Genomic DNA, 14,595 nt, shown 5'->3' with positions numbered 1-14,595 from the left:
GACATTCGAATAAGGCTTTGAATGGAATCAATTTCAATTGTACTCGAATTAAACAATAAAAAGACTTCTGTCACAAAAAATCAAGTTTATTTAATTCCTTTCGAATCGAAATGGGATATTGTCATACATTGTATGTTTTTATGTTGTTTTTTCAGGGTGCTTACTGAATCTGAGCGCTATAATCAGTCCTGTTTCAGCACCACCTTTTGAGCGTCTTTTGTAATTTTTATCAAATCGTATCTTGATGCCATCTTCCATTACCACTTCAGATTTAAATGCTATCTTTTTGAGGCGTCCGACATTTGGTGACAGCTAAAGTTGAATACCATACCAAGCATGGGATTTAATTAAAACTGAGTGGGGCAGTCGTATGACCATGCCGAGTGGGCTTTCTTTTCAGCTCAATGTTTCAGTAAAAACGGTGATGGTGCCTGTGATGCAGCTATCTTGGATGATGGTTACTTCAGTTGAAAGAACACTTGCCGGACCGCCATCACGAGGAACACTCAAGTTTTGACAAACAATCTCATGAAGCATCAAGGTTTTATTTGAACTGAACGATACATTTTCAATTCCTTCAGATGAATACGTATGACCTGATTCAATCATTTGGTTTTCATCGATTCGATTGCATTCGATTAGGCTTTTCTTTAGCATTCGTGGATTATTCTTGAAGATTTTCGACTCGAAATCATTTGATCCGATCATTTGAATGATTTCTATGTACTCCTCTTTTGAAAACAAATTTCCATATACCGGAACCAATGCAGCAAATTCGTCATATGTCATCAATCCAAAGCCAATCTCGTAAAACAGATCCACGAGATGAGTTCGAACGATTTTTCTTGTTAAGACTTCTCGTCCACTTGCCGCTTTTACCCAGGCTATGCATGCCTTGAAGACCTCTACTTCCGGACAAGAGAGTATATCGATATTCAAAATGTGGCCCAAAATTGCATGGTTGCATTTCAAGAAACTTGCTGATTCGAAGACAGCTTTCGTGTTCCGACTGATCTGTTGCTCAGCAAATTGCTTCAGATTGTCTTGATCGTACAGTATTGCTAGACCGTAGGCAGTGCATGCGTTGTTTTCGGTGAGTGTGTCTTTTATGAACGAGACACAGACATTCATGCCATCAGGCATGTTGTACTTGTTGACCAGGCCCAAGACATAGCCAATGTTTTCCATTGTGAGGCTCACTCGACCGAAGTAGAAGAATTGCAGGAATTGCTTGAACGCAGTGGACGTGGTATCGACGATCTTTACATCACCTTCCTCCTTCGCTGGTCCGTAGAACATTGCTTTGAAGACGTCACTTCTAGAGGCCAATAGGACTTTGTGTGCTGGAATTCGGTCTTCTTGTCCATTGCTCGATGTGATGATGAAATTCACATCAGCGATTTCAACATTCAAATACAGATTCCAAACGCTGGTCGTCAGACCCACGTTCTCATAGTCGATTGGTGCCGGTGTTTCATTCGATGACATTTTGGTTTGGAAATGGATTGATGAGTCAATGGTTACGTGAACTTCAATCGAAAATCTAAAATGATACCCAAACAATTGTTCATGAAGAATTTTGCTTTTGAGACCGAAGAGGTATTCATTAAAATCCAATGATGAGAGAAAAATGTCAAAAAGAAAAAGAACAATCAATATGATAGCATTTATTTGCTTTAAGACTAAATATTAAGAAAATAACACTCCAACACTGGTTGGTGTACCTTAAAATGCAATTAACGCTATTGAAGTGAGGTTAGATCCACGTTCCGAAAGACTTTACTCAATGATCAGATTTCATTTAAACCTAATTATCCACCCAAAATTGTACTGTTTTTGATGCTCCTGAACTGCTCAAAGTACTTACACCGACTTGATACGCTTCATTGATCTTTTTTTTCGATTTTATCCTGTTTCAATTACTGATTCTCAAATAGGATTACATGATAGCAACAAGTTGCAATAGTTGTTTGACATTTGCTTTCTTCCCTTCGTTGGGAGAACATATGACAATAGCTCAGATGGCGCTATATACTAGCTTTCATTTCATTAGAAATTATTATCGCGTTCTATTCAATTTTTGTGCATATTTCAGAAGGAATCAAATGAGTCACTAGTTCAAGTATCTTAAGTTAATACATCGAATGTCTTGCTTCAAATTTGGGAGATAATTTTTAAAATTTCTGCTCAAAATGACATCCGATTGTCAATAAGTCTATGTATAAAGTGTATTGTGCAAGCAATATCAACAAATCACACAATGGATTGGCTTGTATTGAGGGCTGCGATAAATCCGAAAAAAGAAAAAACAAACGAAATGTTAGCTCGATTCAGCTCAGATCTCCTCATTCGAATGAATATTTTATTTGTGTAATCGTGTTTCGGATGACAGCTTTACGGAAATATTTTATCGGGTTGTTCATTTCAAAGTGGCATCAGTCTTTGCAAAGCATTTGAAGTAGCAACAGCAACAGCAATAGCCTTCCAATCGATTCTGATGTGCTTCAGAAATCTAAACTATCTATTGGTAACACGTGTGAATAATAAACTTTTAATGAAACTAAAACTGCATTGAATTTTAGTGCTTTTCCAAATCTTCGTGTAAATCCTTGATTGACTAAATTCTATGGGGGAGATTGAGAGTAATTTCTTTGACGACTTATATTTTGATAAAGTTGAGATGGATCATTGGTGGTTCTTTGCGATTTTCATTTTGATGACAAGAAATATCGAATTGGTGTCCTCGCAACAATTGTCGGTCTTGTCAAACTGTACAACTTTGCCGAAGACAATTATCGTATATCTGTTGAAATAAATAAATGATTTCGAGATTTGATCATCACTTGAGAAGATGCTCTACTAATTCCAATACAATGTCTGTGAAACATACACTAATCTCAAATTGAGAGTGTCAATCTCACCCATGAAGTTAGTACATTCATTGAATTGGCTCACATTGTCTATTTACAAATGATTCACATGAAATCAAGACTTGGTCAATAATTAAATCTCAATCGATTGCAGTGAAAAATTCTCGAATTTCTACACCAAAATTCTGTAAAATGAACAAGTGTTGAAAACAGCGCTTGAATATGCCTCATTTGTGTCGATGTACTCTATTGAAAATAGAGCATGCTGTTGTTTATATTTACACAATGACAACAATCAGCCTGTGTGCATCAGTTCGGCAAAGTCAGCGTTTTAATCATTCGGTACATAAAAATATTTCTTACAGCCTAAGAATAGTGAGATTTACAACCGATTTCACATTTTCTATTGTTCGCATTTGAGCAAAACATTGTTTGAATAAGGCTCTATGTTTACTTGTTATTCTTTGCATAAACACAAACATCCATGACCAAAATGTTAGCTTTGATAAGCAAATTTTGAAATGGCTGCATTGAGTGAGATGTAAATCGTTGAATAAGAGGCACCCATTTAAACAACGCAGAGCATACGTGCCAAATAAATACATTTATTGATGTGTTAGTATAGAACAAGAGATTCGAATTTGATGGCATTATTCATACGTCGCTCAAAAGTTGACATCGGCCAGAAAATGACTTCACCACTTCATCAACATTTGAGTTGAATTTGGCAGCTATTTCGATCCGCAGTCGGACTGACAGAATCAGTGAGGTTCTGTTTGAAAAAGCAACAGCAAGATCCTTCGTATTCAGCAGCAACAGTCACTTTGAATAATATCCATTTAGAATATTCATACCATTTGAAGAACATTTGAGTTCTATTTTGGAATTAAACTCATAAAATTGCTTCATTGAAAATTGCACTCATTTTGAATTGATACAGTCGGTCTAGTACAAGTTTTCGTAAGCGATTATTTTTATTGTAAAGTGATGTTTTCTTGAATTATCCTCAAGTGTGCATTGTGTCGGTGTAAAGAGCGTCCAAAGGGATTTTCACGCGAATTTTCTAGTTTTTTACATCAATTGACCGCAATTGATAGACTACAATCAATTTAAAAATGATTATTTTCCTAACTCTCTGACATTTGATCAATGTCTCCTTAAAGCTCGATTTGATTTAAAAGCATTCAAAAATCATCACCACCTTGACTCCTCTATTTAGTTCATTGATTCAAACTTGAAAAATGTTATCTAAACTCTTTATTTTGATTTTCCTACCATTATTTCATCAGACCATGGGTGATTTGTCATCAAAGATGTTGTCTCAACCTGAAAAACGCGTTCGAGATGACGAACCCATCAAAGAAGTGTACCAAGCGAAGAAGCCAAAAATCGACTCCAAACAATTGCAACTGGTGGATATCAACGATGATTGCCTACAGATTGTCTTCGAGTGTTTGGATTTGGAGGATTTGTTCAATGTGGCCGAAGCTCATTCACATCTCGTGCCAGCGGCTCGATTGGTATTCGCACGTCGGTATCGCACGAAGAAAGTCTTCTTGAATCTGGACCTCGTTCGTTTCATCGACGACGATTGCATCGAAGTCCGAAAAGATGCAGCGGCTACATTTTTCCGTTATTTTGGTGCGGTGGTGTCGAGTTTGTTCATCAATTTCGAAGGTCAACGTGAACGTGCTATTGAGCAATCGCTGCTTGAACATTGCCCAAGCACACTGGCCAAATTGGAGCTGGCATTTTGCGACATAAGTAACTTGGACACAATCGACGAGCCATTTGGAAAGGTTGAGCAGCTGACGATCACAAAATCTTCATTGAGCAAACAGTTATCACGGTTGTACGTGTGGTTTCCGAGTCTAACCACCCTGAGATTGATCAATGTGACATCAGAGAAACCCGAGTATTTGGCCGCACATTTGCCACAGCTCACAAATTTACTGATTTACAATGCAAAAATGACGATCTCATTGGCAACAATCAGCGGTATGCTACGAGCAAATCCACAACTCGAGTCATTGGCGCTGTGCTGTGATTACGATACTGATTTTCTTCAGTCGATCAGCGCATATTTGCGACGCTTGATTGAGCTCGAGCTATGGGCGCCCGACGATCGATTCTTGAGCTTTGGCGACGACAAGGTTCGTTTTGAAAGCGTCGAGACGTTTGCACTGATTGCACCCCATCTACGAGGCGATTTCGTTGTGAACATGCCATTTGAGTTCACCAATCTGAAAGAGTTATATTTCGACGGTTTCAACGAATTCAAAGGCCAGCTGATCAGCTTCATCAAAGAAAACCACGGTGTACGACAACTCAATTTGGTACCATGCATACATGATTGGGACGATTTGACGTTTGCTGACTTGATGTCTGTCGTCAATTCACTACCGGATTTGGTCGAGTTGGAATTCTGCGGCGACACATTCAAAATGGATGACATCATTCAATTGCTGATGACCAACAAGCGGCTGCAAAAGGTACGAGTAGCGTTCATCGACATGCCACATTGGCCCGATTTTGTAGACGCTATCGAAACCGAGTGGACACATGGCGTGTACTGCAATGGTGGTAACACCGACGTGGAATGCTATTTCTTCAAGTTGGATCGAATTGAAGGTGGATTGAACTGAAAGGCGATTTGCAATGGTGTTGCGAGAGAAAATCAGAAATATTTTGCATTTAGAACGGATTGTTTAGGCTAAACGAAGGAATTTTTATCAAAAAATCTATCAATAATCGAAATGTAGTTGAAAATCCAATTAAAATTTAACATTAGGTCGATATTTTTACATAAGAAATGTCATAACATGAGCTAGTGCACGAAAGCTTCATTTTTATATAGAAAACATTGGACATTCCTAGCATTTTCAATGGAAGAATCAAATTGTTCCAACATTCAGTTGAAAAAAACATAAAATAAATTTTCGCTTGAAATATTGCGCATTTATCATTACTTTTTCATTTTTATCTAGCCAAAACAATGAGAGAACCAATCACAAACGGATCGAATAGCAAAGAAATATAGCAAGTGATAGGCCGATCCATTCTGTCAAATGTCATTCGTCGAAAGCATATTCAACTGCATTTGACGATTTGAATTGTCAAATAGGTACGCGTGTGACGTCTAATGCTCGCAAAGCGGCGCCCATTTCGCGACGTCAACATCAAATCGCAGACTAAATTCAAGCATCAAATGGGCTAGAGCTCATTTGAGGATAATTGTTAAAATTTCTGTGAGATATTGTTAATTAAAACGGATTTGTTCAAATCAAACAGTAAATTTCAAGGAGATTTTACGATTTGCAACACGTGAATACCGAAAAAGTACGATGACTTCAACAGAGGTGAGTTAATTGAAATATATTTTGTTGCATTGTGCAAAACTCCAAAGCATTGAAACGTGCAAACGTCAAAATGCGCATCGTTCGGACGAAAAATGGTTCCGATTTGAAATGACGAGGATCAACAAATGTTCGCAATGTATGTATTTCAATTCATAATGAATTGTGACGCAAGTGAAATATTTTTCATATTTTTTGGGAATTATGACATTCAGAACAATTGATATTCATTGAATTGGCTTGAGTCGTTGCTCACCATCGATATTTGATCGAAAACTTCTACTTGAAGCATTGACACTTTCTCTATTGAAACATTCCAGAATGTACACGACACATTTTGCTGGCATTGCTGTACCACGGGCACCACATTGAAATGTTCCGGTTGTATTCGATCATTCCACACCAAGTGCGAATTACCAAACGAAACCGATGCCACAGAAGATGAAAATTGGATTTGTTCAGTATGTACCAGGCAAATGAATTGGAACATGGTTAACGTGTAAGTAGCTCACATGCTGTTCTAACCTCGAAATGATTGCCGTTCAAACACTTCATGACCTTTTCCATTCAAAATGCTTTTTTTGCACACAAAAAGAGGGAATTGAATATGAAATTGGTCTTTCTTAGTTACTATTCCATTTGGTTTATTACGCATTTTGAGGGAAATTTTGTGCTTTAGCAGATAAATTCAATGGTTGAGAAAAAGTAAATGGTTTTTTGGGTTCAAAGTTGATTTTCTAATGAAAGATTGGACTTTTCTAACCAAGAATGTCTAAACTCGATTTTTTTAAAGCCAGAAATTTGTTGTTCCATTGAAAACATTACAATTCAATACAAAAATCCATAAATTTCTGTTTTATTTAGACAAGATGAACGAGAAACATTGCCAATTCTGATTGACCGAGTGTGGAATGTAAATAAGGTACGTAATTCGTGTATATATCTCTGATGAAATTTACATCAAAATCAATTTGCTTCGTCATCAAAGTGCAATCCTAACAAAAAGACATTGAAATCGGTATTTATTTTGTTTGTTTTCTTTCAAATCATTTAGTTCATGTGCCTGAAGAATCCTTTGGAAACAGACAATGGCAAACAGTCTGGTTCCATCGTCAATCCGATCGATTTGACGGAAATCAAAGCAAAGACCCACTCGTATGGCAGTTTATACGAACTATACACCGATGTTCAGTGGTTGTTGCACAACTGCGTAATTTTGTATTCAGGTAAGGGAGATTCTTTGCATCAGAGTGTTCAGGTTTTGAAGTTTGTTGAGATCAATGTCTTTTCGTCGTGTCTTTTGGTATGAATGATGCCAGATTAATTTCGAATTAAAATAGCTCTTGAAACAAATCAATTCCACAGTGGATTAAATTGACTAATGTGGATTTCAGCATATTTGCACGACTTTAATTTTCTCAATTCGATTTTAGAAAATGATGCAAAGACAATGGCAGCCCGATATCTGTTGGATAGTATCGATGCAGAAATTGCATTTATCAAAAAGTGTACTGAATGCTATACGCAAGTAATCAAACATCCAAAGCGCTGGTTTACGATGACATGCACTGAACTACATCTCATTGTATGGGCAAAGATTGTGGGCTTCAATTATTGGCCTGCAAAGGTTATGTCTGCTACTGAGCAAATGGTTAACGTTCGTTTCTTCGGCGACTACACTCATGCCGACATCCCCGTGAACAACTGCTACCTGTACTCGGAGACAAGCCCGAAAGCTCCACGATACATATCGTCTCAATATCGTGCTGCGTTGAAAGTAAGCAATTGACATCTTTCGGTTTTACGAACATGTTTCCATGTTAGATTTGAATTTTTTTTCATGAAAAACGGTATCCAATTGTTCAATTTTCACAGGAAGCCAGATTGTACATCAACAACATTTGCAAAAAGTACGGTACGTTCAAATATGCTCAAACAAAAACACCGTTCGATCCAAAAGCATTGAAGCAGCACATCGAGCAAATGATTCCGGGAATTAATGAGAATCGCGACAATGAATCGCGAATTGTTGAAATGGACAGTGAGACTACGGAAGAGACGAACGATGGGGATGTAGAAAGCGACAATATCACGGTGGATACGGATGAGGAGGAAGTGAACGAGGAACAATCTGACGAATTGTTGCAGCAGCCCGTTATCTGTAAAGAACTGCTTATTGTTTTGACTAGAATCGATGAGTCGAATTCGAAAGCAGGCAGAGGCTCAAAGCGAAACCATGTGTCCAACGAGGTTAATGGCGAACCATCGCCGAAGAGAGTTCGATTCTGCGATGAATACGGTGATGATCTTTGCCAAGTGCAAGTCTTCGAGCCAGCGGAATATGAACTCGAGGCAGAAGACATCCCAGAGGAACCATTGGATTATTCACGGAACTCCGAAGCTGCATACATGGTTGAAGCTGATGAAAATGATCAATACATTAAAGACTCGGAAAATTCACAGAACGTTGAAATGCCGCAAGATCAGCAAAGCGTTGAACCCGAGGCTGAAGTTCCAAATGCTGTGGCATCGAATCAATACGTTGACATTGACGACTTGTCAACATTGGAGCACAGTGCTTATTGCAGACTTGTGCAGAACATGAAGGGCATTCAAGGAGACTTACTGAACTCGATTCATATGAGCCAACTGAGGTCAGAGGCATTGAATAGCCATTTGATGAGCACCAGAGATGCTCATGCCAAGGAGGTGGCTGTTCTGCAAGCACAAAATGCCGAGCTGATGGAACGTTTGAAAGCGGCTTTGTCTGAACGAGATCAAACCGTTCAGCAGTCGACGATTTTGATGAACACAATTAGAAACAAACATTTGAAAGAAGTTGCTTTGCTCAAGCAAACACACGACCAAGCGAAATTGGAGATTCAAGTGATGCTTGACGAAATTCGAGAGAAAAACAACGAAATTCAAGTGAAAAGTTACGAGAATCAGGAGCTGAAGGTACAACTGGTTGAAATGGAGCGCAGCATTGAAGCCATTTTTGTAGAAAATGCCAATTGCGAGAATCAACTCAACGAAAAATACCTCGAAATAATCGACAAAATGCGAAAAGAATCTGATCGAAAGCTGAGTGAACGATTACGGTGCAAAGGATGCGACAAGGAGCTTGCTTTCTGCGGTTCACTTTGTGAGAAAATTTGGTAAGCCTAACAAAAATCAAATTTTGTTGTAAATTTCAAGAACACAAATTAAGTTAGTATTGAAGAGAGACAAACAATTTTATCCATAAAAACTATGCTCAAATACTATGCTAAAAGCTCACGACGCTCGTGAGGCCTTGTTTGTGTACATTAACTTGAATTGATAACATTTTCGAAGTGATTGATAACAACAATAATTTGGACATTTGTTTAATTTCACAGCAAAGCCTTGCAAAACCCAACGCCGAACGGTGATAAGGATCCGATACAAGAGTAAGAAAGGCGACAAAACTTCAAAGTTCTACAAACGATCGCGATCGTTCATCAATGACATGAAATACTTGAATCGAAATAAATATTTTTGTAAGAAAATTACAAAATTTTCGTATGCAATTTCGGATTGTGATTTGTTCACCTTAGAAAAAACCAATTCAATAAAATTCATACATTAACTTTAAACAAATTGATCGAATCATTTAATCTTTCTTTTCTCGAAGGATGTCGTTGTTTCATTGGATTCACCATTAAGGTTTGTTAATATTTCGGAAACGAATGCACTTATTGAAGGATAGTTGTAATTTCTTTAAATTTGGACCATTTCTGATGAATTGAATGATATTTTCGAATTTTAAGTCATGCGTGCAAGAGAAATTAGCTTCGCATTACTTTACGAAACGACACTTTGCAAATTGTCGTGCAAATATTCACACATAAGCATAAAAAATTAGGAAAAAGTCGTGAGCAAATGCAAAACTCTCACTCTATTTGCTGTGAATACATGTAAAGTGACCTCCGACGAAGCATGCAACAGGCAATTTTACCACTCAGAAACCAGTTTGCATTCATTGAACATTGTCTCTAATTATACATACGCCACAGCTACACACTCCAGATTATATTACCTTTCCATCACCTAATGTGCCAGATTGTATGATTCTCGTAGTAACATGATCCTAAGCAAACAATCGACATGTTCTTTTGTTCACATTCTCATATTTATTTTAGTTCAGATGTTCTGAACATTCTAACGGTTAGCTAATGGAAATACCTTATACTAAACTTTTAATCCGATGGTCGAGTACACATGTCGACTACACAGAAAAAAATGTTTAAGCTGAAGAATATTTATGGTTCAAATCCTATTACAATTTTTATAGGTTTTGTTTTTTTCACTTCAGCAATCAGTGAATCTATTGTTCTTACTCGTTGGCAAACGAGCAAAAATGGAAATCAAAACCAATAAGCATTTCTAGTTGCTTTTTACAAAAAAGCAATATACCTCATGCAATTATATCAAATGGTACTCGTTTAAATTCCACATTTTCTTGTGTAAAAAATGTTCTTCGACCAAGGTCTTGATGCAACCAAGTCTAAAAAATTGTATCAATTAAAGCCGTGGAATTTTACAATAAAAACATTTTCCCATGCTTTGGATTAATTTGCATTTTTCTTGTGCTCAAAATCGGTTTTGTGATTGCAAAGCCTCCTGTGTTGCTATTGCAGCACTCAAAACCTCTTATGTATTTGTCAAGCATGCCGATTCCGTCTGTGTGGCAGTGAATTTGCCTTCGATGTGCGAAATTTGATGCGGTAAAATGTTGTACGAATTGTGTCGAAAGCAGAAAATGTCAACAAAATGGTTGAGGGGAGGACATGATTAGAAGAAATTGGATTGAACCTCCTTTTTTGATTTGATCCATCACATTTCAACTGTTTTTGCAGAAGAGAAAAATATTTCCATATGAATGTTTAGTTCATAAAATATTGTGGAGTTAAAAATCTTCCTCTTGGATCCTCCCCCTCCGTTTTAAGTGAACACTGTTCACCGCAGTAGTCGTAGTATACAGATACTGCTGAGAAGGCGCGAATTGGTTATGTCAACGTCATAATCGCTACGTAAGTAACATTGCATGTTAAACATTCAGGATGAACGACAAGCCAAGTCAACTGCACTGTAAGTTGTGTAAAACAATTTTGTTCTTTTGTTCGTTGGAATTTCGTTCAATTTAATTACGGTTCAATGCATTGAGTAAATGATGCAATTGTCAGCGTATAAATACTTTTTGTTGTCGTTTCTATGCATAGTTTTTTGTAGCTACAATTGTGACGTTTCGCTGTTTACGGCGGCGTTTGACAGTCGGTATCATTTGCACTATTGCGACGAATTTTTGAGAACTAAACCAAATTCGCTTGTTCAAAGTAATCAAATTACTTCAAGCAGATTTGACTACTTTTGTTTGATTAGAAATCATTGAAATTGGCTACTAAATTACTTGATTCACGATATTTCGATTGGCAAAGGATTTCTACGGAAACTTCAATACATTTTCCATTTTTTGAGCCGCAGACAAATTCAATCGTGCTCGTAAATTATTTAGTGTTGACAATACGCTGTCGGTTTGTATTTTTATGGAAAAAATACAGAGCCTTCCATGTCCAAAATCATCTGGTTAAAGAATTAAAGTGATTTTGTAGCAATTTTCAGTGTTTTCAGAGTCAACGAAAGACTAAATCACAGTTACTAAACTAAAATGTCGCCTATTTCATGCTAATCGATTCATTTGTGATTGAATCCTATGGAAATATCCACAATGGATTCGTATCCAAGTGAATCTACATCGATTGGAGGTCTGAGAATCAAAGAAGATATCATTATTATCGAGAAAGAGTTAATTAAAGACGATATAATCATTATCGAAGAGGACTCATTCAAAGACGATATAATCATTATTGAGGAGGAGCCCATCGTTGAAACTAAATTGCAACAAAAAACATCACCAAAGAAAAGAAGAAAGAAAATGGGTGGAGCATATGAAGGGAATAAGCGTATAAAAACCGAACCAGAAACGGTAAGGCTAAATTCTAATCAATGGTATTGGTTGAACATTTAGAATATTTCAACATTTGCCATAAGCTTTTATGAGAGATGGAATTTAATAGGCACCGAAGAACTTGACCAAAAAATTGAAATAATAAAAAAACAAACTTAATTTTGGATTCAAAACTGAAGAAAAACAATTTTGATTTCGAATCAAAAGTTGAAATTTAAAACTATCTCACATTCGCGCCAAGTACAACAGATTGTTTTCCCAAAAGTCAGGAATTTATGAACATTTTTACAATCAATTTCTTTTTCAAGCGACCAAATTTCCATATAAAATGTTGAAAAAAATAACATAAATGTTGAAAATGTTCCGAAACCAAATGATATGATATAGAAGTATTGCAATTAGATCGGTGCAATGAAAACCAATCAACAAGTGGGTATGTGGCATTGAACGCATTCATTCGTTTCAATGACATTTAACAGCAATTAGTGTGACACTTTGCTGTCAAAACAAACTTTAGCATCGTTGTTAATTGCCGGTCCAATCTACCGACATAATCACTTCAACCATTGCAGTGAGAATACGCACAGCGCGACGAAAAAACTACTATTCAGTTGCAACGAAGAAGTTTGAAAAAATATAATGAAAATACCCGAAGATAAACCGGCGGAAAATTGTGTTTCTGTTGTTAGTGTTAATATCAATTCTTTTTCTCTATTCATCATTCTATTGACTTTATTGTTTCATTTCAATGTTTTATTTCTATTGTTTGTTTTTTTTCGTTGGTAAAAATAATGATGAAATTGTATTTATTCCTTGTGAAATTCAGGTGAAACACGATAAATTCTGTTGGCGATGCTGTGGCGAAGGTACGTCATTGAAATGCTCCAGCTGTGTTCGATCATTCCACTCAAATTGTGCGTCAAAGGACGAGACAAACAACGTTGAAGCCGAAAAATGGCTATGTTATGTGTGTACTAAATTGAAAGGAGCTGAAAACGCCGACAAGTAAGTACAGTCACGCATAAGCTGGTCAAAGAGATTGACGTGATGTTCTCAATCTATCAAGAGATTGATGTGATTAAGACCAGTTAAATATTGTGTGCTAATTTGATTGTTTCTTTGTGGCATTTTTAGAAAGTCAGACTTGGAAATGTTGCCAATTCTCATCGACAAAGCATTGAAAGACAAATCGGTAAGTTGTTTGAGTGAACATTGGTTGGATTTTTTTTTAGCGGAAACTGTCGAATGCTTGCTATATAGCACTATTCAATGTGGATTATACATATAGCCGGCATTCTTCAGTCTCTGATTTTGAGTGTTACTTTAGCTGCAAATTTCGTTCTTTAAAAGTCAATTTATGACAACAATTCGGATTGAAATTCATCAAAGTATCTAAAATTGAACTAAATTCCATCAAAAAATTTTTATTGAATTTTTTTCAATTTTTTTTTTAAATCATTGACATTTTTGTTGTTACAGTTCAGCACGCTGAAACGCCCATTGAAAGGTGCCACTGAAGAATCGATCGTCAATCCGATCGATCTCACCAAAATCAAGGAGAACATCGGCACGTACAACAGTTTCGAATATTTTCTTGCGGATGTCCAGTGGATTGTTCACAACTGTTTCATCTTGTTTGTTGGTAATTTTCCACTACATACATACATGTCATTTAAATGGAGAACAATTGTAACAGTGTTTAATAGGCATTTATGAACATCATTTTTCAATTGAAAAAAGATGTTTCCATTAATGAGCATTTTTCAATGTTCATACATTATTCGCAGTCAATGACAGATAGCTGAGGATATATGCTAGCATAGAAACTCAGCAAGCTAAGATTGGGATATTTTGACCTTGTGACGTGCTATTCAAACAAATTTATGATGGAGGGGAGTTTGGAACACATTTTCCATTACACTCCGTGACTCCATCAACACTCCACCAAAATTCCACATAAATTTGCACGAATAGCAAGTCACAAAATCAAAATGTCCCAATATCAGCTTGCTGATTTCCTATGCCCAGCATATATCCTCAGCTATCTCTCATTGACTGATTATTCGACGGTCGAATTTCGACCACTCACAACTTCATGAAGAAGAACTTAATCGAAACAAAACAACACGCCGAGTTATGACCGATTGATGTCATGTTTCCGTTTCAGTTCAATTGAATAGCTTAGAATGTTCAGATTAAGCACGGACAAAAAGGACATTTTTCGTGCAAAACAATCGTTTTTCTGTGTCAACTCACTCAGAACGGAATTAATAGGATTCACATATACCAATGGTGATCTGTTAAATTACCATCATTACTATTGGCGAGAGTGGCGATATTGCATGTATTGTATCTGCTCTGCTGTGCGATATTACTATGT

The 14,595-nt window shown here is 36.8% G+C and overlaps 3 protein-coding genes across 3 annotated transcripts; 2 read left to right on the top strand and 1 right to left on the bottom strand.

Annotated features, from left to right (window-relative positions):
• Positions 1-396: 396 nt before the first annotated feature.
• LOC129571517 (BTB/POZ domain-containing protein 3-like) lies at positions 397-1,488 on the bottom strand. The gene has a single exon (XM_055451323.1). It carries the CDS (start codon positions 1,486-1,488, stop codon positions 397-399), a length of 1,092 nt encoding a protein of 363 aa, XP_055307298.1.
• Positions 1,489-5,980: 4,492 nt separating this feature from the next.
• On the top strand, positions 5,981-9,847 carry LOC129571519 (uncharacterized). The gene is made up of 7 exons (XM_055451326.1): positions 5,981-6,229; positions 6,547-6,725; positions 7,091-7,148; positions 7,281-7,452; positions 7,660-8,003; positions 8,102-9,384; positions 9,607-9,847. Exons 1-7 carry the CDS (start codon positions 6,215-6,217, stop codon positions 9,659-9,661), a joined length of 2,106 nt encoding a protein of 701 aa, XP_055307301.1. The 5' UTR covers positions 5,981-6,214; the 3' UTR covers positions 9,662-9,847.
• A 2,128-nt stretch (positions 9,848-11,975) lies between these two features.
• LOC129571518 (zinc finger MYND domain-containing protein 11-like) lies at positions 11,976-13,802 on the top strand (the record flags this gene model as incomplete). The annotated part of the gene is given in 4 exon segments (XM_055451324.1): positions 11,976-12,233; positions 13,042-13,220; positions 13,350-13,407; positions 13,695-13,802. Coding segments are annotated over 4 exon segments (603 nt in total), but the record flags the coding sequence as incomplete, so codon positions are not given.
• Between the last annotated feature and the right edge of the window lie 793 nt (positions 13,803-14,595).

This window comes from Sitodiplosis mosellana, unplaced genomic scaffold (genome assembly GCF_009176505.1).
Source record: "Sitodiplosis mosellana isolate CC-2019 unplaced genomic scaffold, AAFC_SMos_1.0 Smas_scaffold_2702, whole genome shotgun sequence".
Classification (NCBI taxonomy): Eukaryota; Metazoa; Arthropoda; class Insecta; order Diptera; family Cecidomyiidae; genus Sitodiplosis; species Sitodiplosis mosellana.
The sequence above is the reverse complement of the archived record's forward strand: the minus strand, read 5'-3'. Positions and strand labels throughout refer to the sequence as shown.

Excerpts from the sequence above, each read along its gene's own strand:
- LOC129571519 (XM_055451326.1), top strand. Across the intron at positions 7,453-7,659 it reads CTGCGTAATTTTGTATTCAG|AAAATGATGCAAAGACAATG; the intron begins GTAAGGGAGATT and ends ATTCGATTTTAG. Across the intron at positions 9,385-9,606 it reads TCACTTTGTGAGAAAATTTG|CAAAGCCTTGCAAAACCCAA; the intron begins GTAAGCCTAACA and ends TTAATTTCACAG.
- LOC129571517 (XM_055451323.1), bottom strand. The coding sequence starts at position 1,488 with ATGTCATCGAATGAAACACCGGCACCAATCGACTATGAGAACGTGGGT.